The 21,187-nt window shown below is 40.8% G+C and overlaps 1 protein-coding gene across 3 annotated transcripts in view; it reads left to right on the forward strand.

The window, feature by feature from the left end:
• Positions 1–546: 546 nt before the first annotated feature.
• Positions 547–21,187, forward strand: part of SKIC3 (SKI3 subunit of superkiller complex) — a 43,673-nt gene continuing 23,032 nt past the window's right edge. The window contains exons 1-24 of one of the 3 annotated variants that reach the window (XM_035099721.2): positions 547–632; positions 2,178–2,272; positions 2,824–2,967; positions 3,505–3,596; positions 4,828–4,903; positions 5,879–6,019; positions 7,558–7,656; positions 7,772–7,880; positions 8,781–8,921; positions 9,513–9,614; positions 10,701–10,840; positions 11,208–11,294; positions 11,388–11,491; positions 11,575–11,701; positions 13,447–13,626; positions 14,137–14,261; positions 15,233–15,486; positions 17,184–17,286; positions 17,979–18,155; positions 19,024–19,168; positions 19,345–19,423; positions 19,519–19,580; positions 19,664–19,720; positions 20,958–21,026. In XM_035099721.2, the coding sequence (XP_034955612.2) occupies positions 2,183–2,272; positions 2,824–2,967; positions 3,505–3,596; positions 4,828–4,903; positions 5,879–6,019; positions 7,558–7,656; positions 7,772–7,880; positions 8,781–8,921; positions 9,513–9,614; positions 10,701–10,840; positions 11,208–11,294; positions 11,388–11,491; positions 11,575–11,701; positions 13,447–13,626; positions 14,137–14,261; positions 15,233–15,486; positions 17,184–17,286; positions 17,979–18,155; positions 19,024–19,168; positions 19,345–19,423; positions 19,519–19,580; positions 19,664–19,720; positions 20,958–21,026 (2,703 nt within the window). In that variant the 5' untranslated portion in view covers positions 547–632; positions 2,178–2,182. The other 2 variants (XM_060280187.1, XM_035099723.2) reach the window with 2 other exon arrangements.

The raw sequence follows: 21,187 nt of genomic DNA on the forward strand, positions 1-21,187 counted from the left end.
ACTCCTAGGATGAAAGGTGGGGTGTTAATGCAATAATAAAAATATTAGCGTGTGCGACTCCACTCTCACCACTTTGCTGAAAGCAAAGGGCCGTTGCTTTGACAGCTTGACAGCCTGAGAACCACGTGGGTTTCATGACGGAAGAAAGCCGATACTGTATATAAATATTAGAAAATAAGCTATGGGCATAAAGCAACAGAGACAAATCACTCTCGTCAGTGCCATCAAGAGTAAGCCCTATGGTGTTTCGATTCGACTTTTTCACAGGAACTGCTCAGACCCTCCAAGTGTCCCTATTTTGCAGGGACAGTCCCAGATTTACAGCAGTTTATGATTTGAACTGCCCCGTTCCCCCCCCCCGTCTCTATTTTCATCGGAGAAACGCTGGAGGGCACGCGCGTTTAGGATTGCAGCCTCAGCCTACGGGGTTGGAAACGGGGCTCGGGCGTAGCTGAGGCTGGCTCGGCGTTTGACAGCGGCGCGCTGTCGGGCCTCTGAGGGGTTTTCTCTCTCCACGTCATCGGTTGAGGGGCGGGGCCAATGAGGGGCGGGGCCTTCTGCGCGTGCGCGGGGAACGGCATTGCTAGTGGTCTGCTGCCGGCGGTAGCCGTGGCCGGGGTCGGTAACAGCCGGTGAGTGACTGTTCGCCGCGCTGCTTCGTGGCAAGGGAAGGCCTGGTTCCTCGAAGGCTCCGGCGGGGCGTTCCTGCAGTCAGCGCCTGCTTTTGTGAAGGGCCAGCGGCGCAGTCAGTCGCTTGCCCCTCCTTGGAGCTGGGCTGCGGTTCCTTTGGGGGAAGCGGAAGGGAAGAAGAGCATCTGGGTCAGGCTCGGGAGGTTGCGGCCCCTGCTTTAACTCAGGCATCCCCAAACTCGGCCCTCCAGCTGTTTTAGCTAGAGATGATGGGAGTTGTAGTTCTAAAACATCTGGAGGGCCAAGTTTGGGGGAGCCTGCTTTAACTCCTCGTTTAAATCCGAGCATTAACGCGCGCAGCTTTGGCTTTAACACTTTAGTCTTGCTCTCTGGCTTGAATTGCGTGTAAAAGGAACTTACCGTAGAAATCTTAAGATTGCGGAGTTGGAAGGGGACCCTGAGGATCATCTAGTCCAACCCCCCCCGCGAGACAGGAATATGCAGTTACCCCATACGGGGATCGAACCTGCGACCTCCGTGTTCTCAGCACTGGGGCTCTAACTGACTGAGCTTTGAAAGGGCAAGCAGCAGGTATCAGATAAAGCAGTGAGGGGTTGCTTCCAGGTGTCAGAAAAAGTTATTTATGAACTGTATGTTACTACTGCAGCCCGTGTTTTGTTAGCCCAAAAATGGAAAACGGGGGGGGGGGGGTCCCAACCAAAGAAGAATGACAACTTAAGTTGACATAATATGCACAACTTGCAGGCTTAACATATAGAATAAGAGAACAAGAAGAACATACATTTAAAGAAGATTGGAAAACGCTTATTGAATATATATGGGAAATAACTGTGTCCAGCTGAAAACACTGACAGCATTAAGATAAATTCAACAGTGTAAATAAGTTTTGATGGATGCAATAATGGAATACTGAATGGTATAATTTTTGTAAAATATGCAGGGATTTATGATATGTAAAATGAACCATGGAAAGAGAAGCAGGGAAGTCATTGATGTCTTAAGCATATAAAATGAGTATTTTAAATTGTAAAACAAAGTTTAATTAAAAAATTATACCGGGGGGGGGGGCAGCAAGGGGTTGCAGGTCAGAACGATGTGTGGGGTTGTAGCCTGCCACATACCCTGAGCTAGCCTCTTTCCCCAAGATCAGTAGAGGATGCAGTCCTATGGTCAGTGTTGAAGGTAAGATCCAGTCAGCTTCTGTATGTGGAATGGGAGCATATCTCTTCACTATAGACAGCAAAATGTCTTGGTTTGGCCCTGAAGGGCAAGAATCGCTGTTGCCCATCATTATAAACCTGGATGATATTGCTCATTTTTGTCCTATAGGAAGAGGTCCATTTAGTGGCAGGACTCAAACAAAAGAAAGCAAAACCCTGCATCATAAACCCTGTGGCATAAATTATCACTTACTTTGTCAAGAAGCAAAAATACCATGAAAAAGAAGGGATTAAAATAAGACTGTTTTGAAAATTCTCCATATGGCTTGGTATAATTGCTGAAATTTTCTTCCGTTATCTTGCCAGTAGTCATGTCCAACAAGGAAGTGAAAGCAGCATTGAAAAGTGCCAGGGATGCTATAAGAAATAAGGAGTACAAAGAAGCACTGAAACACTGCAAGGTAACTAGCACTCGGATGTACAATTAAGCTTTCAGCATGTGAAATTGTATGTTCAAGTCATAGTCCTCCTCTCTGATATTTTAAAGTATTTCTTCATCATCTTGGTGTTCCTTGCTGTATTCGTTTATCTGCTGTGGGCTGCACGGCATTGGTGTCATTTTCTGCTTCTGCCCTGTTGGTGAGGGTTTGGATGTTTTGTCATCCTCATAGATATCAGCACAAAGAGTTGCCTTATATTGAACCAGGCCATTGGTTCATTTAGCTCAGTACTGTCTTCTCTAGGTTGGCAGAGGCACTCTAGTGTCTTAAACAGGTTTTTTGCTTTAGCTTTGCTGTTGAGATCTTTTGAGCTGGAAATGTTTGGGATTGAGCTTGGGACTTTGTACATGCAAAGCACTTAACTTTGGGCTCCTTCTGCAGCTTTAGAATCTTTTGATGATAACATCTGAGCATGCATCAGTTCCGCTTTCTTCTTCAGCTTTGAAATGATTTATTAATACTGTATTGCTTATTGTAAGTGTTTCAGTGTTTTTCTTCACTTGTTCTTGTAGGCAGTATTGAAACAGGAGAAGAATAACTACAATGCCTGGGTATTCATTGGTTTGGCAGCTGCTGAGCTAGAACAACCCGATCAAGCCCGAGGTGCCTACAGAAAGGCTGCTGAACTTGAACCAGGGCAGTTGCTAGCATGGCAAGTACGTAGAATCATAGAATTGTAGAATTGGAAGGGGCCACAAGGGTCATCTAGTCCAACCCCCTGCAATGCAGGAATCTTTTGCCCAATGTGGGGCTTGAACCCATAACCCTGAGATTAAAAGCCTCTTGCTCTACAGACTATCCCAGCTGATGTTGTAATATGACTGGTTCCATTTCCCTATTCCATATATTTGTATGAGTAAAATGCAAATATTTTGGAAATACTTTGCAGCATTAGATTCAGATTTAGGAGACTGTACATTGGACTATCTTCTAGGCATCTTCCTGACTACATGTAACAAGGCTAGTCTTTCTTGCTTAGAAGTTACAAATGATGTGGAGAATGTAGACAAATTACTCTCTGCCTCTGCAGGATTATCTTCACACAGTCAGTTTGATGAACCTTGAAATGCTATACTTCAAAAACTATTAAACAGTAACATGGTTATATCTCAGGAATGGATATGAATATGGAGATGATAGTTGTGACCCAACAAGGATTTGCTTCAAAAGTTATATGATTCACTTTACCCTAGGGCTTAGCAAATTTATATGAAAAAACAAACCATGCAGATGTCGGAGAAGATTTGGTTAATGTGTATCAAAAACTCCTGGAACTCTATGAAAGGTAGGAAATCAGCTATTTTACAGGATTTTGAAAAAATAAGCTAAACATTTACTTGAGGTGAATATTATGATACTAATTATAGAGGAAATGTTTATCACAACAGTTTTCACAGCAATCACATGTCAAATTTATCTTATCTATTCCAGCAGAATGTAAAATGCTTCCATCATTCTGAAAATAAATCATTGTTCCCTGATAATTTTTTTTTTTTACATTTAATCAACATGATATAAAAGTTGTCTATGCAAAATGGTAAAATCCATTATACAGTAGTGTGAAATTTAGTTCAACTATTTGTTTTATGTTACTACTTTACCCATAAAACGTTTTAAGTGTTAGCATGCACCTATATTTTCCTGAACTTGGAGAGATCCTTCTCTTTTTGCTAGAAAATGCAATAAGGAAAACAAAAAAGGCTGTCTTAAGTAGATCGGCTTCAGTGCCACGGTGATAGCTTCTGCTAGTAGATCAAGCTTTTGTCTACTCCAAAAACTTAATTAGAAACACATTTCTCACTGTGTAGGACTGAAGGGAAGGAGACGGAGAAGGCAGAAGACAAATAGAAGTGGGGTAGCCCTAAAGCAGGAAGCAGGTAGCCCTAAAATGAAGTGGTGGGGAAGCAGGGGCCAAAGGATGGGACCCTGTGCCAGGACCATGGGGGGTTGGCAGGAAGAGCGAAGGGGAAAGGAGACTGCAAGATGGCATAAGAAGAGGGGAGAGAGGACTGCAGGAAGCAAGGTTCACAGGTTGAAGAAGACAGTGGGAAAAGCCACAATTGAAAAAGAAATAAGTACAAAAGAGCAGATTGTTAAACAAATATTTTAAATGGAAAAGTATGTTAACTGAGGGTTTCCTTAATAGGCAGAGACCTATAAGAAGGATGAGGAGGAAAAATATGTGGCAGTAGAACTGTCAAGTTTTGAGCCCTATGGGGTTCACCCCAGCCAGGGTTTAAAGGCGGCGGGGGGGGGGGGGCGAGTCTGGAGGGGAAAGTAGTAGGCAGCTCCAGGGCTGGCAGATTCAAACCACCGCCCTCCAACCCCAACACATTCCTTTCCCCCTCCTATTGCTCTCAGAGGACTGATATAGAAAGAGGGACAGCCAGTGCAACAAAGGGTGGATTTCCTGCTCCAGCTGCAGGTCTACAAAATCTTATGTCTCCTGACACCGCCTTTCCAGGTACAATAGGATTGCACCCTTATACTGTAGACATTTTGTCTTTCCCCCCCAGCACTGATAAACAGAAATGGTGTGAAGTATGTAGAAAGCTTGTGGAGCTGTATCAGCGAGAGAGAAAATACCTTCAGGTTAGTCACTGTCAAGTTCGTTGTAACTTATTGTGATCAATGTTAGTAATCAATGTTTGTTTGTTGTGCCAAAAAAAAAAACACAACCCACCAAATTTTCCTTTGCAGAAATATTTACTAGCTTTATGACTTCACCAGTCTTGGCTGTGCTTGCACCCTGTTGCTTTCAGATGAAATACCTTGTTTTTCTCCATTGCATTGCCTCAGAGTCAACTTCTGTTTCCACAAGCCTGCGGGAGGACTTTAATTACTTTTTTCTTCTAGCTCTCCCATTTTTAAATAATGGAATAGCAATATTTTGCATTCTCTCTCTCTCTTTTTCTCTCTCTCTTAAAAAAAGAACAACCATGAGAGGAAGCCGGTGACTAAAGCGTCCCTTTTTGTGAAATCAAACACTTCATTGCCCTAAATCTAAAGTTTGTTTGAGGGGCAGCTAGTGGGCTAATTCATCACTTTCCCACCACCCACTATAAAATGAAAGCAAGGTGCAGTCAGATATGTTTATGTCTATGTTTAAGTGGAAAAGGGAAGTGAGGAACCCATAAAAGCCTCAATAATGCTTTGCTGTTCATACTAGGCAAGGCTGGTGCTGCGATGACATTTTATTAAATAAATAAAGGCACACGATGTGGAAAACATTAGTATGAAATAGACTGACAGTAGCATTGTCTGGATGCTCCATAAGAGGAAAGATCTAGTGTGGAAGCAACCTGTATTTGAAATGTCGTGAGAGATACTGCCTACACCATACCACTAAAAGAATCTGTATAGCTGTGTGACTTGGTAGGCAGCAGTAAGCAAGAAGACTGCAAAATCATCTCATAACACTGACACCTTATTGCTTCTGACATCTCATTTACGTTAAAAGGCATACGCCTTGATCTCTGGAATTGGGAAGTGTCTTCCAGTAATCAAAGGTGATGCATGTCTCTGATTTGAGAAGACATTGAGGCTTGACTGGTTTTCTTTTGACAGGTGGCTCGGACATGGCACAAGCTAATAAAAATACGACAGGATGAAGGTGCAGAAAAAGCTGAGCTTCATCAGTTATGGAAGAGGTTGGTCCAGTTGCTAGAAGAAGGCACACATCTCCAGGATAATGAGACACAGCAATTGGTAAGGGTTCGTCCCCTGATTTGGCTATATTTATTGTTTTTCAAACACCAAATCTATATAAAATTCAGCATAACAATCGCAGCTGATTCTTAGAACAGCTTTCAAGGAATAATTCCGAATTTCCATCTTACAGATGGGAACTGATACAGTGATTTTCTGAGGACCGCCTGCTTGAGGCTATGACTAAATGGCATATGCCCAGTTCTTGGTTTATACAAACTGGGGGCTGTAAATCACAAAACCTATTAGGGTAGAAATAATATCTGGCAGTGCAAAAGTATAAGCAGTAGTCCTGCTTATAACACATAACTACATTAGGGCATTGGGGTAATTTTATCAATCCCTGCTTTATGTGCTTTGGCTTACTTGCTCGAGCTGAATTATTTCACTAAATTGGTCCTTCCCGCATCTTCCCCTTAATGTGGTACATTATTTGCTTCTGTTTTGTTCTTGAAACAAACTATCTACCGGTATATGAAGCGGTTTGTATAGAGTCATAGTTCTGAAAAAAACAAACACCATTCTGTAAATTGACAGAAAATCTTGCTATGGATAGTGCCAATTGGCTAATGCTTGTGATGTCATGGAGGCTTTCTAGCTTATACCCCAAGAGCAATTTTGCAATTGTTTTTAAAATCTTGAAAATATGTATGAAGCATAGGAAGAACATAGAGAGAACAAACGTTTCTATCCCGTTTCTCCCACTGGTCTTGAATGTCACCAGCTCCACCTTGTGGTTGAAGGCAGGAAACGTTTTGGCTACCTTCACCCCAAAGTCAAACAGGATCATAGTGAGATCCTTTCTATTTGCCTGTCCGTCTTTTATTCATTCTGGTGATTAAAATGAACTTCAGGCATGCTCCTGGGACTGGAGATTGTAGTATGGGAAAATAAGCCATGCTGCACGTTGGACAGAAAAAGGCAAAATAGCAACTTCGGTAGCAATACACAGTATTCACAATTTTACTATATTAGTTTGGTAATCTTAGGACCAAACCATTGCACCTACTATGTGTAACTGTATGAACTGTATGACAGTTGTTGCTTTTTAAAATAATAATAAAAGGAAAATAAAAGTTGAGATCAGAGCACCAGTGTGAGCAGACTGGCTTGAAGGGAAGAGGGAACGCCCAGCTCTTACGATGCCAGCTATTTATTCACCCCGTATTCCCATTCATGGATGTGGAGAAAAGAGGAAGTCCATCTATTTTACCCTCCCACTGTGGGTGGGAAAGCACTTTGTGGAAGGTGTGGATCAATTTTGACAAATGGCTAGCAAGTTCCTCCCTCTGACCCCCGCCCCCAATTGGAAACTCTCCGTTAAAAAAATCACCAAGAACCACACAATTATGTGTCATGATAGCTTGGCTCTGATTTTGTGTAGAAAAGAAGTATTTGCTGGCACAGTAGTGGAATTGAATCTTTTCAAACTTTAGGTGCCTTAATTATCCAGAGACCACACCATCTCTTGCTAAAAGCTTGCTGCATTTTGGGCTTTGTTGTTCGATATTGCAGTGCCTATACTATTTGTTTTTCAGCTCCTCAATGCATTTGAAGAGGCTGTGAATTCCTCCGACCCAATTCCAAGTGAAGAGCATCAAAAGACTTACAGAGAGTTCATTCATTGTTTGTCAAAAGTAAGGGTTGTTTATTTATTTTGCTGTAAGGTAAAACATCCTGCTTTGAAATTGACAGCTATCTACAGACAACTGCCTACATTGCTGCTAATTGTTTTTCTCCTCCTGAAATAAGTTTCCTCATGAGGATTTCAGACTGAAGAAGGCCTGTGAAGATATGATGATTTTGTATCCTGCTGCGAGTTATCCTCTGGAAGTTCTTTGCTTGCGATTCATTCAATCAGGTAAATTTTGGTTTGTTTGTTTTTAAAAAAATTCTTTACTACAGTACTTTCTCATATTTGACCACTGTATCTGCTGCCTTTCTGTACTTTTTTCATACATCTGAGTTGCTCTGAGATTATCTGGGAGATTTGAGTTTGTCACAGAAGAGGTTCTAAAAGGAGGGGGGCAGCTAAAATAGAAAACTAAAATTTGTTGGTGGAATTCAGCGACTCATTAAGACAAATGTTGCACCTGCCCCTCCCTGTCCCTTGCACATTGTTCACCTGCTTTTTGTATGCTGTTCCAAGAGCTTCAGCTGAAGAACAGCTAATAAGTATTTTAAATAAATGAAAACAATTCTGGTGGGCATAGAAATAAAGCTGCCTTAGTGGTCTCGAAATAATCTCCTTTTCCTGTATTGCTCTGATTATCATTAATGGCAGCATTCTTGACCTCAAAAGCTTTCATATCCTTTGGCCTCCATATGCTGTTGCTTCCTTTTTCCATTATGTACCATCACGGGCCCCAAGATTGGTTGAAAGTGCTGTACTGAAAGCAGCTGGTCTTTATTTCTTTCCAGATTTACATTCTGCCCCATTCTTAAAGCAATGTAGCAAATGTAGAACAAAAGGCTTGCCTAAACCTTATTAAAATAGTAAGAACTGCTAGTGTAAGCATTTTTAACTTAAAGCAGCTTGCTTTTACTATCAATGGCCAATAGCCATGGTGGCTATGCTCAGCCATTGCAGTTGGAGGCTGCAATGCTTCTGAACGTCACAGGCCATTCAGTATTAGTTTTGGACAACTCAGAAAATAGTATGCAACGGCAGAAAAATAATATAGCGAAAACACTAGAGAGATTTTTGTTTTCTTCTCACCTTCTAAACTGTGGGCAAATGGAAATTCCCTATGTATTCTAGGCATTTTCACTGATGAGGCCCTGAATTGTTGTCGGAAGCTGTTGGATATTGACTCAAGAAGTGGCCCAGCCCTTATTGGATTAGGGATTCAATCTCTCCAAGAAAAAAAATATGATGAAGGTGAAAAAAAGCTAACAGAAGGTGAGTGATATGGGAAGAGAACAATGGGTGTGTACATAATGTACATTATAGGAATAATATGATTGAATTGGAGTGAAATGCTATCCTTGTTTTTTGTTGTTTAGTCGTTTAGTCGTGTCCGACTTCGTGAGTCGGACAGGGAGGCATTTTAGAGAGGCATTATTGAGTCTGGCCAAACTATCTTTTTTCTCCCAGTTTGGCCTCTGATATATTCTTAAATGCAATCAGTTTTCAGAATTTATGCTGTCTTTAGGACTCGGCACTAGAATGTAAATTATCATTAGACACTTTTTGAGGGAAGGAGGAGTTTGAAGTTAGTTCTGAGTGACAATTTATGTCCAGTCTATATGAAATCTAATTTGTGTATGGTTGTAGGTTTCAGGTTGTTTATGTATATCAGATACTACAATCAAATATATACATAAGGCAAAACATTGTAGTTGAACAGGTTACTTTTGGGGTGGGGCTATGGTTATTGTCTGGTATTCATGAATTGAAAAGTTAAATAGCATTGAAATTCTAGTAATTGCAAGTGCCATCTGAACTCATGGGTTTAAATAGTGTCACACATGCAAAAATCTTTCCTGCCAGGTTTGCAGCAGACCAGCCAGTGTCCGGAAGCATGGTGTTACTTAGGAAAGCTACAAGTGAAAATGCATAAATACAAAGAAGCTGTTCTTTCTTGCAATCAAGGTAATTGCAGAGCTAAAATACAACTTCTTTAGAAAAAAAAGGTAGTTAAACTTTTGATAAAATATCCCAAAGGCAGGCAACAACAATATAATAATAAAAAGTGAATAAAGCAATCAAATAACTATAGAGGCAGTAGAACAGCAATTTCAAGCAGTACCGGTAGTGGTAAGCTGGAATTGCAGCACTCCACTAACATGCTCAGCAGTCAAAGGCTGATCTAATAAAGGTTTTCAAAGTCTGTTGAAAAAGAATGGGCTCTTGCATCTGGTGGATTTCTTGTGGAAGATTGGTTCCACAATATTGATACAGTGGTGCCTCGCAAGACGAATTTAATTCGTTCTGCGAGTCAATTCGTTTTGCAAAAAATTCGTCTTGCGAATCGCGGTTTCCCATAGGAATGCATTGAATTTTCTTTTTTTGCCCATAGGAACGCATTGATCAAATTTCAATGCATTCCTATGGGAAACGGTGATTCGCAAGACGAATTTTTCGCAAAACAAATTCGTCTTGCGAGTCATCAGATCGCAAGACGCATTCGTCTTGCAAAAAAATCGTCTTGCAGGGCATTCGTCTTGTGAGGTACCACTGTACTAATAACAGAAAAAAAGCATTCTCTGCCACTGTAATTTTATAGTAGCAGGCACATGCAATAAATTAGTACTACACCTCAGTGTTTAGTATAGTATATTTAATATTTTTTCATCAACGTTATTTCAGATTTCTATGATCCCAGATATAGCAACACACTAATTGGGCATGCTGTATTGCCAGTTTTGTATTGTAACTCACCCTGGGATCATTTCAATGAAAGGTGGACTTATAAATTAAGGGTGTGTGTGTGGAATACATGTTTTATATAGTGCTAATAAAATATAGGTTACAACCTGGTAGATCTTTCTTGAAATTGCTTCATAGGATACAGATAATATGTTGAGATGCCAACCACTTCTCAAGCTAGTGGTTTATTTTACAATCCAAACTTGATGGGTGGTGTAATTGTAGGGCAACGTTCAACTGTACAGTACAGGAAAATACAATGTCTTTTAAACCAAGTTTAAGTCAAACATAGAATTCTTTCTTTGGCAGCTTTAAAGATATTGGGAGAACTTAATGAATCCAGTTCCAGTCAGCAGCAGAAAAACCTTGCCCATCGCTTCAAAGCCATGGCCTTGATTAAAATCCCAGGTGTTGACTCTGCAAAAGAAGCTATAAGTTCCCTTGAACAGGTATGCGAATAGCTTCTCCCTCCCCTCTGTAAACAACTTTGGTAAATGAAATCTGCCTCAGGCTTTCCAGTTTAAGATGCTGAGGGGGTCTTTGTGCCTTTAGAGTTGTAAGGAATGTGAATTTCATTGAATCTAGGTTTCCCCTTTATAGTGTTGCGCTGATTGGGGAAAGCTGGTCTCTTTACTGAATACTCTGAAACTATTGTCTGTTTCTGGGCGGACAGACAGAGGAATCATTGTGTTTACAGAGTGGCAATATTATTCTACTATTTAGACTTCAATAAGGTTTGGTTTAATAAGTATTTCTCTCACAAGGTAGCTTCAGTTTTCTGAACATTGACATTTCAAACATGCGTTTGATTCCTAGGTTTTGGATAGAAACAATGATCCCAAGCTTATAGCTCTTAAAGGAGAGGCATATCTCAATAAAGGGCTTGTTGATGAAGCTTTGAAGGTTAGTATGTCCCCCCCTCCCCCACAGCCTATTGTTAAAAATATGACATTGCTCCATATGAAACTGTAGAATTTAACACTTTTTATACTATAGATTGCACAGGAGCTTAAACAGACCCACCCAGACTTAGCAGAAGCTGACTACCTTGAAGGTTTGATTCATTATCAGCAAAAAAATTATCATCAGGCAGAAGCAAGGTAAACCATGCTCATTTGGGGGAGAAAACTTTAAACAAACAAACAAACAAACAAATAAATAAATAAATATTCTTTTCTTTTAGTTTCCAGAGAGCTATTGAAAAAGAAGCTGAAATAGCCGACTTCCATTTCTGCCTGGGCCTCACTTATTGGTTTATGAGTGAAGAGACAAGAAAAAATAAATCTAAAGCTCTTACTCAGTTTCTGAAGGTAAACCATGAGGATGGAAATGGGTTACAGCTGAACATATTTCATGATGATTTTCCCTCTTCCAACTTGATTACTAGCCTGTGGGAAAATCAAGGGCAGAGTGAAGGAACCGAGGAGCCAAATCTTTCTCCTTACGTGTTCCTCCCAGTTCTAGAATATTCCAGATGAACACACAGTGGTTATCATGAGAAGGAAAGGGAATTGTGAGAGATGCAACCTATGTGTTTCAGGTTGTTCCTGCCACACCCATTAGAAGCTAGTGGTGCGGAGGTTACCGGTAGCTGCTTCCAAAAGGTTCCTCTAAGCCCCCTTGAGGTGATAAATGAGGGGAACGAATACAAATCTCCATGCTGCTCATTAAGCCTCAGAAAAGTTTGTTGACATAGTGCCAGTGGTATGCCCACTGCGTTATAAAACAACATCAAAAAGAGGCCTCTGCCCCAAGAAGCTTACCATTTACCGTACTGGCCTGAATATAAGCTTCACTTTCCCCCCAAATTCTGACGGTGAAAAGTTAAAGTGCAGCTTATATTTGTGACCTTACTGTATGCAGCCAGGAGCGTGGGGCAAACAGTGCCAGAAGTGCGGTGATGCAGCACTCGCCCTGTGCTGTGCGTAGTCCCCCATCCTCTCCCCCAAGGCCAGGAAGGGAGAGAGAGCGAGGAAGGGGAAAGGCCGCTAGCAATGGAGCGTCGCTGCCCCACACCCCATTATGCAGCCTGGAGCAGCGAGGAAGGGAGTGGCTTATATTCAGGTATTTTTTCTTTTCTTCTTTTCCCTCCTCCAATTCTAAAGGTATATTCAAGTGTGGCTTATATTTGGGCCCGGTGCTTTTTTTCTGGGGGTATGTGGGGGTACGCATACCCCTAAACATTTTGTGCATCTAAGTTTGGCCTCATTGAGGGGCAGTATTTCAATATGAATAGGAAAAGGAGAGTACCCATAAACAGTTTTTTTTAAGGAAAAAAAAGCACTGTTCGGGCCAATACGGTAAATATTGTGATGCGGACAAAAGAACCAAAAGTAGCAAAAGAGGAGGGGGGGAATATAGTGTTATATAATATATATATATAGAGAGAGAGTGAGTGAGTTATACTATATTATAAAATATAGTTTATGTTTTGGAATAGAAATGAGTGTTAAGTTAATGGCTCCACAGAGAACACGAATTTTTAGTGATTTTAAGAGAGAGATTAAAATTTCATTATTTCCTTGCTTTTCTTCCTTCCTTCCCTTCATTAATATGTTTTTTTTAAAAAAAGATTTATGAGCTTGCCTCTCCAAGGGAGCCTCCAACTTTGGAAGCGTTAACAACAATAATAAAACATACCAGTTAAACAGTGGTGTACAAAGCTAGGTTAGTAAAAAAACAAAACCAAAAAACCATTAAATCACAGCAGCATAATAAAACCTACACGCTCAACCACATTTTAAAAAGGTCTGGTAAATAAAAAAAGGACTTCATCTGCAGCTGAAGGTTGCTAGAAGGGAGGAGGACATTGCAGGTCTGGAATCCACAATGGAGATAGCCCTTTTCCCATTCACCACCCATCTTGCTCTTGATAGTGGGGGCCCCCAGAGAAAGGTGCCAAATATTATTTTAAAGTGTGGACAGGATATTATGAGAGAAGGTGTTCTTTTGGTGTCCTTTTTGTTAGTTTTTGTTTCCTCAGCTGAAAAGCCATGTGCCTGCCTATGAAAATGATGGATTGAAATGTACTGTGCGCTGTTGTTTTTCTTCACAGGCAGCGAAACTGGACAATTACCTGGGAAGTGCTTTCCACTACTTAGGTCAATACTACAGGGATATAGCTGGAGATAAAAACAGAGCACTTGGCTGCTATAAAAAGGCTTTTGAGAAAGATAAAACGGATGGAGAAGCTGGAGCAGCGGTAGTGGACTTAAGCACCGAGCTTGGAGACTTGGTACTGTAATAAGTTGGAGCATTTTAATGTAGTGCACTGATCAGAATAGCTGTAAAATGCAAACATTTCATAAACGTTTTCTCCTCTTGAATGTTTTATCACCTATCACTGATGTTGCAAAGGATCGCTTTACCTTATTTTGCATACATTCTCGCTCTAATTAAATTGTCACTGTTTGAATGTCTTCCATTTCCTTCTGACCTCGCTGCTTACAACCCCTACCTGTGAATAAATACCTACAGCTGAGAATTGCACTTTATGCAGCTGAAGCTTATATTTAAGATGCCCCAACTCAACACCGTAGCAAAAAGAACAAACACTGCTACCCCTCTGGATATAGTTCAGAAAAACTTCTGTGTGTTTGATTGATTCTGTTACAGTAGTAGGAATGCTGAGAAACTGCTTCAGAGACTCATACTTAAGCTGAAATGTGCTTACACTTTTGTCTGTTCTTTGTAATTACATATGCACACATAATAAACTATTTATAACCTTATATTTGTACATTAGCAAACTGCCCTTGCCATCTTGACGGAGGTAACAGAACGAGCAAGTGCTGGGAGAGCAAAATGGGCCTGGCTTCGTCGTGGACTTCACTACTTAAGAGCCGGTCAACATTCGCAAGCAGTGGCAGAGTAAGAGAATAATTGCATTTCATTGTCTTCTGCAAAAGTCAGTATAAAGAGATGGTCTGATAATGCACATACTGTATACATTTTTTAAAAAAACAAAAAACGGCAAATCCTCTATGAATTTGACTGTTTGCTGCTGATTTTCAGTAACAGTTACAAACAACCTGCCTTTTATTCTGTCTATGCAAAACATTTGAGGTGCAATACTGCACTTTTTAGTTACAAAAGGCTCACACTGGACTGTATGAACACCCCTAACCTCTCCCTAAGCAGTGCCTCTGTGTGTGGGATGCTGCTGCTAATCCAAGCATGTTGCCACTTGACAAGGTCATTCAATAGCAGCTTCCTGCATTTTACCAACAGCATCTTACTGCGAGCTCATTGCCAGCCAGCCAGCCAGCCACAGCCCTAACCTGCTTCAGCAGCAGCAGCAACATCATGAACTCAGGAACCTTGAGCATGGAAGGATAACAGGCAGGGGAAAAATATCCTCTGGTATAATTGAATGGCCTCTGCAAATTGTGACAAGTTTGGAGGCTGAAGGTGGGGTAGGGTTGTCATGGAGCTCCAAGGCAGCCTTGCTATACTCTGTGAATGCAGGGTGCAGGATTCTACCTTTGCACAGAAATTGGACATGGCCATCCAAACTTGGTTTTTTAAAAGTGTAAGTTACTTGGAGACTTTTTAGGTAACAAGTGACTAATATATGTAATAATGATGGAGAAGAACCTGGCAGCTTCCATAGCATCCTTGCACGAGTCCCAGTGAACTGAATGTACTGCTTTTGTGAAGACTGGTGGTTTCCCCCAAAATTAACCATTGGTACTTCTTAAAAAACAAAAACAAAACTAGTGTAAATTCTGTTTCAAATCGGTAGCCCCCAATAGTTTTGTTTTACTTGGGGCTGTGAAGGAGGATTTAACGAAAGCAGCCCCAACACTTCTGAATATAAACTACTATTCCAATGTGCCCAGTTTGCAGGCAGCTCTGCGAGCAGATCCAAAGGATCCCAACTGTTGGGAATCTCTAGGAGAGGCCTATCTGAGCAGAGGTGGCTACACAACTGCATTGAAGTCTTTCAGGAAGGCCAGAGAACTGAACCCCAAGTCTATATACAGCATCTATAAAGCGGCAGCAATTGAACAGATTCTAGGAAAATATAAAGATGCTATTGCAGAATATCAGCACATCTTGAAGAAATCAAAGGATTATGTCCCTGCGCTGAAAGGTATTCATGTTTTGTTTTGTTTTTGGGTACAAAGATATACACTATATATTCACTACGCCTACAGAGTTAGGTTGGTGGGTAACCACTGACCCTCCAGATATTGTTGGACTACAGTTCCCATAATTCCTGACTATTCCGCATGCTGGCTGGAGCTGATGGGAACTGGAGTTCAACAATACCTGGGAGGGTCACAAGTGGCCCAGCACTGGTATAGGTGATTGGAAGTCAGTATAGCTAATTTAGAAGTGAAAGAAAGCAGTAGTCTGCTCTTGAGACATCAGGAAAGAGTATTTTGTAGAGATCTGCCTATTTTGGAGCTATGCATTGTTAACCTCTGACATACCTTAAATATGTGGGAGATTAACAAATAGCTAGTAGAAGTACTTTCTTCTATGTATTCTAACAAAAATCAAGAGGAGAATTCATTCACTTGCTTAATTTTTCCATCATTCTACATCTTGAATGAGGAAGGAGGTAAAGATATCCCTCACCCCTTAGTTCCTTGTATTCACTTACTGTATTTGGAAATAACTTGCATGTATATGTGATACTAATATCCTCATCATCCTCAGATTATTGTTGTATTTCTAGTAATGTGCATCTAAGGATTTAAAAATTATGCTAAATATGCATAAAGGTAAAGGGACCCCTGACCATTAGGTCCAGTCGTGACCGACTCTGAGGTTGTGCACTCATCTCGCATTAACGGCCGAGGGAGCCGGCGTACAGCTTCCAGGTCAGTGGTTCCCAACAGGTGGTCCGGGGACCCCCAGGGGTCCGTGAGCTATGCCAGAGGGGTCCGCAAGATGCTATTAGAATAAAAAATATATTAAATATATTTCGTGTGATAACAGATTTTTTGTTTTGGCCGCTTCCTGCATGAGCAGAGTCTAGCGCAAAACTAGAATTAGATAGAGGCAGTAGTTCTGCTGTATGCCGTTAGGTGGCGCTTTACAAACACTACTGTTTTGCAAAGAGGCAGCGCGCGCATTCTACTAACGCTCACCTCCCCAAGATGCTTTGCGCGCGTCGGCTTCATTTGTGCGCTACTGCGCAGGTACCCTGTCTTCTCCATTCCCCTCCCTCCTCCCTGGCGCGCGCTGCCTCTTTGCAAAACAGTAGTGTTTGTAAACAAACCTAATATTTCAGAAATAATGGACTCAAAGGACAGATTTAACTCATCTCATTAAGAACTGAAAATTAAAACTAACTGTATACTGATGGAGTACTCTATTGTAACTGTAAAAAACGTATAAATATAAAATATAAAAAGACTCTTAATTTGGCTCTCACTTTTTAATTTTAGGATTAGGAATTAATGGGGGTCCTTGTCACAATAGCGGCTCGATGAGGGGTCCTCGAGAAAATTTTGTTGGGAACCCCTGTTCCAGGTCATGTGGCCAGCATGAAAAAAGCCGCTTCTGGCAAACCAGAGCAGCACATGGAAACACCGTTTACCTTCCCACTGTAGCGGTTCCTATTTATCTACTTGCATTTTGATGTGCTTTCGAACTGCTAGGTTGGCAGGAGCTGGGACTGAGCAACAGGAGCTCACCCCGTCACAGGGATTCGAACCGCTGACCTGCATAGTGTGCATCAAATAGTTTTCCAGCATTGGCCTTTGTATGAGAATTAGGAGCTTAGATCATCCTTCTTGCAGTTTTACCCCATACTAACAGGCTATTAGTTCTATTCAGGTCTGGGTGAGTGTTATCTCATGATGGCCAAGACTGCCCTTGCTGATTACCTGGATGGGAAAGCCCTGGACTACATAGAACAATCTCTTGGCTTTTTAGCAAGGTTAGTGTTCGTATATTAATCTCCATTAGCAGCTTAAGGCTTGCCTTATTTCAACAAACAACATCAATTTTAAATGGTAAAGTAGTAGGAAACGCACAAACAAGAGCTGAATCTTATAAATGATAAAGGTCAATATATCCGGGCATGGCCAAACTTGGCCCTCCAGCTGTTTTGGGACTACAATTCCCATCATCCCTGACCACTGGTCCTGTTAGCTAGGGATGATGGGAGACGTAGTCCCAAAACAGCTGGAGGGCCAAGTTTGGCCATGCCTGAATATACAAACCATTTCCTATTTGTTTCAGCATTGGAGGTAAAATGCATCCTCATGCCTGCTTTGAAAGAAGTTCCCAGCATTGACAGGGAATGACGAAGCCCATGTGCTCATTGGAACTCCCATAGATTTTGGGATCAGAAAGATGGGCAGAAATCCAGAAAGAGTTGAATGCATATAAGTCTCGTTAAACTCAATAACTGGATGTTAAGAATTAACTATAGAGTGCTTTGAGGCATACAGTATAGAAGAAATCCAGCACCATTGGTTTTTCTTCACAAGTTGATACTTGGGGTGTTTTTAGGCATGTAAGGAGAATGCTTTTTGTCAGCTGAGAAGATTTTAGCTTTATCTTTGGTAAAAGGTAGCAGGTAAATTAGATGGACTCCACTTTTCTGATTTTTCTTACCCCTTTCAGAGCAGCAAAGCATCGCCCTGAAGTATCCTGCCTTTGGAAACTGCTTGGAGATGCCTGCAGCAGTGTTTCTGTCATTTCACCATCCAAAGTGAATGTGAAAGTTTTAGGATTCCTTATTGGTCAGAACACAGACAAATGTGTGCTAAAGAAAAGTGACCTGCTCAGTCTGGGAGGAAGGTAATGTACAGTGTGTGTTATAAAATATTCCATGGCCTATAGGTCTGGATGCCTTCACCTGAGCTGCTTTGCTAGCACAGACCAGAAAACTATAATCTCAAAGCTGAGGAGGCGGAGAAATTAATAGACTGCAGTTTTGAAACTAACCAACCCCCTTCCCCTGGAAGTGCTTAACATTGCTTTCCCGTGCTTTGAGAAAATTTCAGTGACTTTGTGTGGCAGCCATTGCTCTGATCCCCACCTTACTTCAGACATATTTTCACATCTAGCAATCAATATATCTTACATCAAAGAAAGGGGCAAAGACCTCTATGTTTAACAGGTCTGGGAGCAAAGGGTAAAAAGACTGAATGTGAGCATATAGATGTGAGCCAGCAGCCTGTATAGCTACTGTCTGGAACCCCCAAATGTTAGATTATGCATGTCTTGGGTAAACGGAGAGGAGCAGATCCCAAGAGATGAAGTGAGTGAGATAACCTAGACCTTGGGTCTGACACTCCACTTGCTCAGCTGCAGCCCAGGCAACATATTTTAGCTCCTTTATTGCTTGCCTTTAGAATGTGTGGCTTTACAATTCTTCAGTACCAAATTTGCCCCCAAATTGATGCCATGTGGGCCAAGGTTTATTCAGATTTCTCGCTGTCTAACCATCACTACATTGGACAGCATTGCTGTCAAGTATGAAGCTTGTGTAATGTTCCTTTCTCTCTTTCCTTAAAGGCATTTGTTTTCAGGAAGATGGGATAGAAACACAACCACCTTTGATAGCACCACTGAATTATTGTTTTTTGTTTTTTGTTTACTTTCTTTCCCATCCGTTTTGCTGATATAAATCACGCTCTTAATTTTGTGATTTATATTTCTGTAGGTGTTATGGTAGAGGATTAAAACTGATGTCTTCGCCAAATACATGGTGTGATCTTGGGATAAACTACTATCATCAAGCACAGCACCTTATGGAAATGGGCAGTAACAAGAATGAGATTAGTGAGCTGCTAGAGAAATCTCTACAGGTAATTTTTAAAAAACCTTCCTGTGTTCTTTAATACAGTTTACACTAATGGACCTATCACTATTAGGAGTATTTCTAAGCTATGGCTATTAAAAAAACAAAAACAAACCCTGCTGGGATAACATACAAAACATTTAACATACTGAATTACAGCACTGTGCTCTCAATCTCTTCCAGTGTCTTAAAAAATCTGTGAGGCTAGACAGTAACAACCATCTATACTGGAATGCTCTGGGCGTGGTGGCCTGTTGCAAAGGTACATTTCAAAGTAAAACTTATAGCCCTTCTCTTAATTGCTCAAGAGTTCTGTTGAATATAGCAGAGGATGTTATAATTCGACCTGTCTTTCAGATGTTGGAAACTATGTCCTTGCACAACATGCATTCATCAAATCTATTCAAGCTGAACAAATTGTAAGTGTTCTACACAAGTGTATCTGTTCCAAAGGAGATTCAGTAATGTTAAATTTAATTTTTGTAACCTTTGTTTTGTCTAGAATGTTGTTGCCTGGACCAATTTGGGAGTCTTGTACTTAACAACTGGAAACATAGAGGTAAATAAGTATGAGTGCACATGCTACCTGCTCCAAAGACAGAGTCATAAATGGAAGGACTTAAATGATGTGCCAACTGTAAAAAAATAGTTTCTATCTTCCTGTTTTAGTGTGCTTATCAGACCATTTAAACACCAAAATGTCATTGTCAGGGTCAACCAAGGTATATTTATTGGGATGAAGAACATAGCCATTGAACATGCCTTGCCAGCATTATCAATAGCTTGCCTGCCTCTCAAAGATGTCACAAAAACCTTTCAAAGACTGTGGCAACAAAAACCTTAAAAACTTTAACACACTCTTTTAAATTGTATTTATTTTATTTCTTGAATTTGTTAGTTGCTTTATCTTGCCCAGGGCAACCCAAACCAACTTACAAACAAACAAAACTACACATAAATACATTAAAACCAAAAGGGAAAAGAGAAGCATTTTTAAAAAATCCCACTGATAGGTAATGAAGGTGCCAGGTGGGCCTCATTGGGGAGAGCATTCCACGAACAGGGAGCTGCCACAGAAAAGGCCCGTTCTCGTGTTGCCACCCACTAGACCTCTTGTGGAGGGAAAAGTACAAGGAGTTGAAGGATGCATTATATTGAAAGATTAACCAAAATAGGAAGAGGCATAAATTGTGGTATCAAAAAGGGTGGTTCTGTGAAGGGAGAAGAGATAACAGACCAGGACTACGCTCGATAAGAAATAGAGAAATAACTTGTCAAGGTAAAAAGTCAGGTCTTGCTTGCCTTTAGTTCCTAAGAGAGTTCATGCTTCCCTCTCAATTTCCTAAGTTTTCAGAGTTATAAATTAGGCAAGTTAATTGCTGCTGTTTTGCACAGAAAACAAGGATCTTTTCTTGGGAGAACTAATGCTAGTTTCTGGCCTCCATTTCAGACCTCTGTCTTTTGTGTAATATTTTTTATAAAAAATTACATTGTCTTATTTGAGGGTCAATTTTCTGCTTACTAGAGATACTGGCAAAGCTCACTGTATCCAGGCTCATATGCAAGCTTTTTCATTAGTTCATTTTGGGGGGGGGGGATAGAAAATGACAGTGATATTTTTTAAATATTTACAATATTCAGGTTGCCACAGATTACAGCATTACCTTACATTATTTATAAGTCAAACATGAGAGGAAGGTACAATTTCACTTGTATCTTGTAAAAATACTTAGTGACATTCTCAGCCACTGTCAGCTAATTTAACACTTCTGTATCAATTTTATATATTCTTCTAGCAAGCACATGAAGCCTTCAAAGTAGCCCAATCCCTAGAACCCTCCTATCTAACATGTTGGATTGGGCAGGTAAGATGTTAAGCAACTTCTTTCAGCCTTGCATATATACATGCCAGCTGTGTTCCGATTGGCATTATGATTATATTGAAACTGAATCTGATTGATCTCCCGCAAGTTAAGTTACTGCATATGAGTGCTGGCTTACCATAAAACCCGGCTCTCTAAAAAGA

Source organism: Zootoca vivipara, chromosome 11 (assembly GCF_963506605.1).
Source record: "Zootoca vivipara chromosome 11, rZooViv1.1, whole genome shotgun sequence".
In the NCBI taxonomy this organism is placed as follows: domain Eukaryota; kingdom Metazoa; phylum Chordata; class Lepidosauria; order Squamata; family Lacertidae; genus Zootoca; species Zootoca vivipara.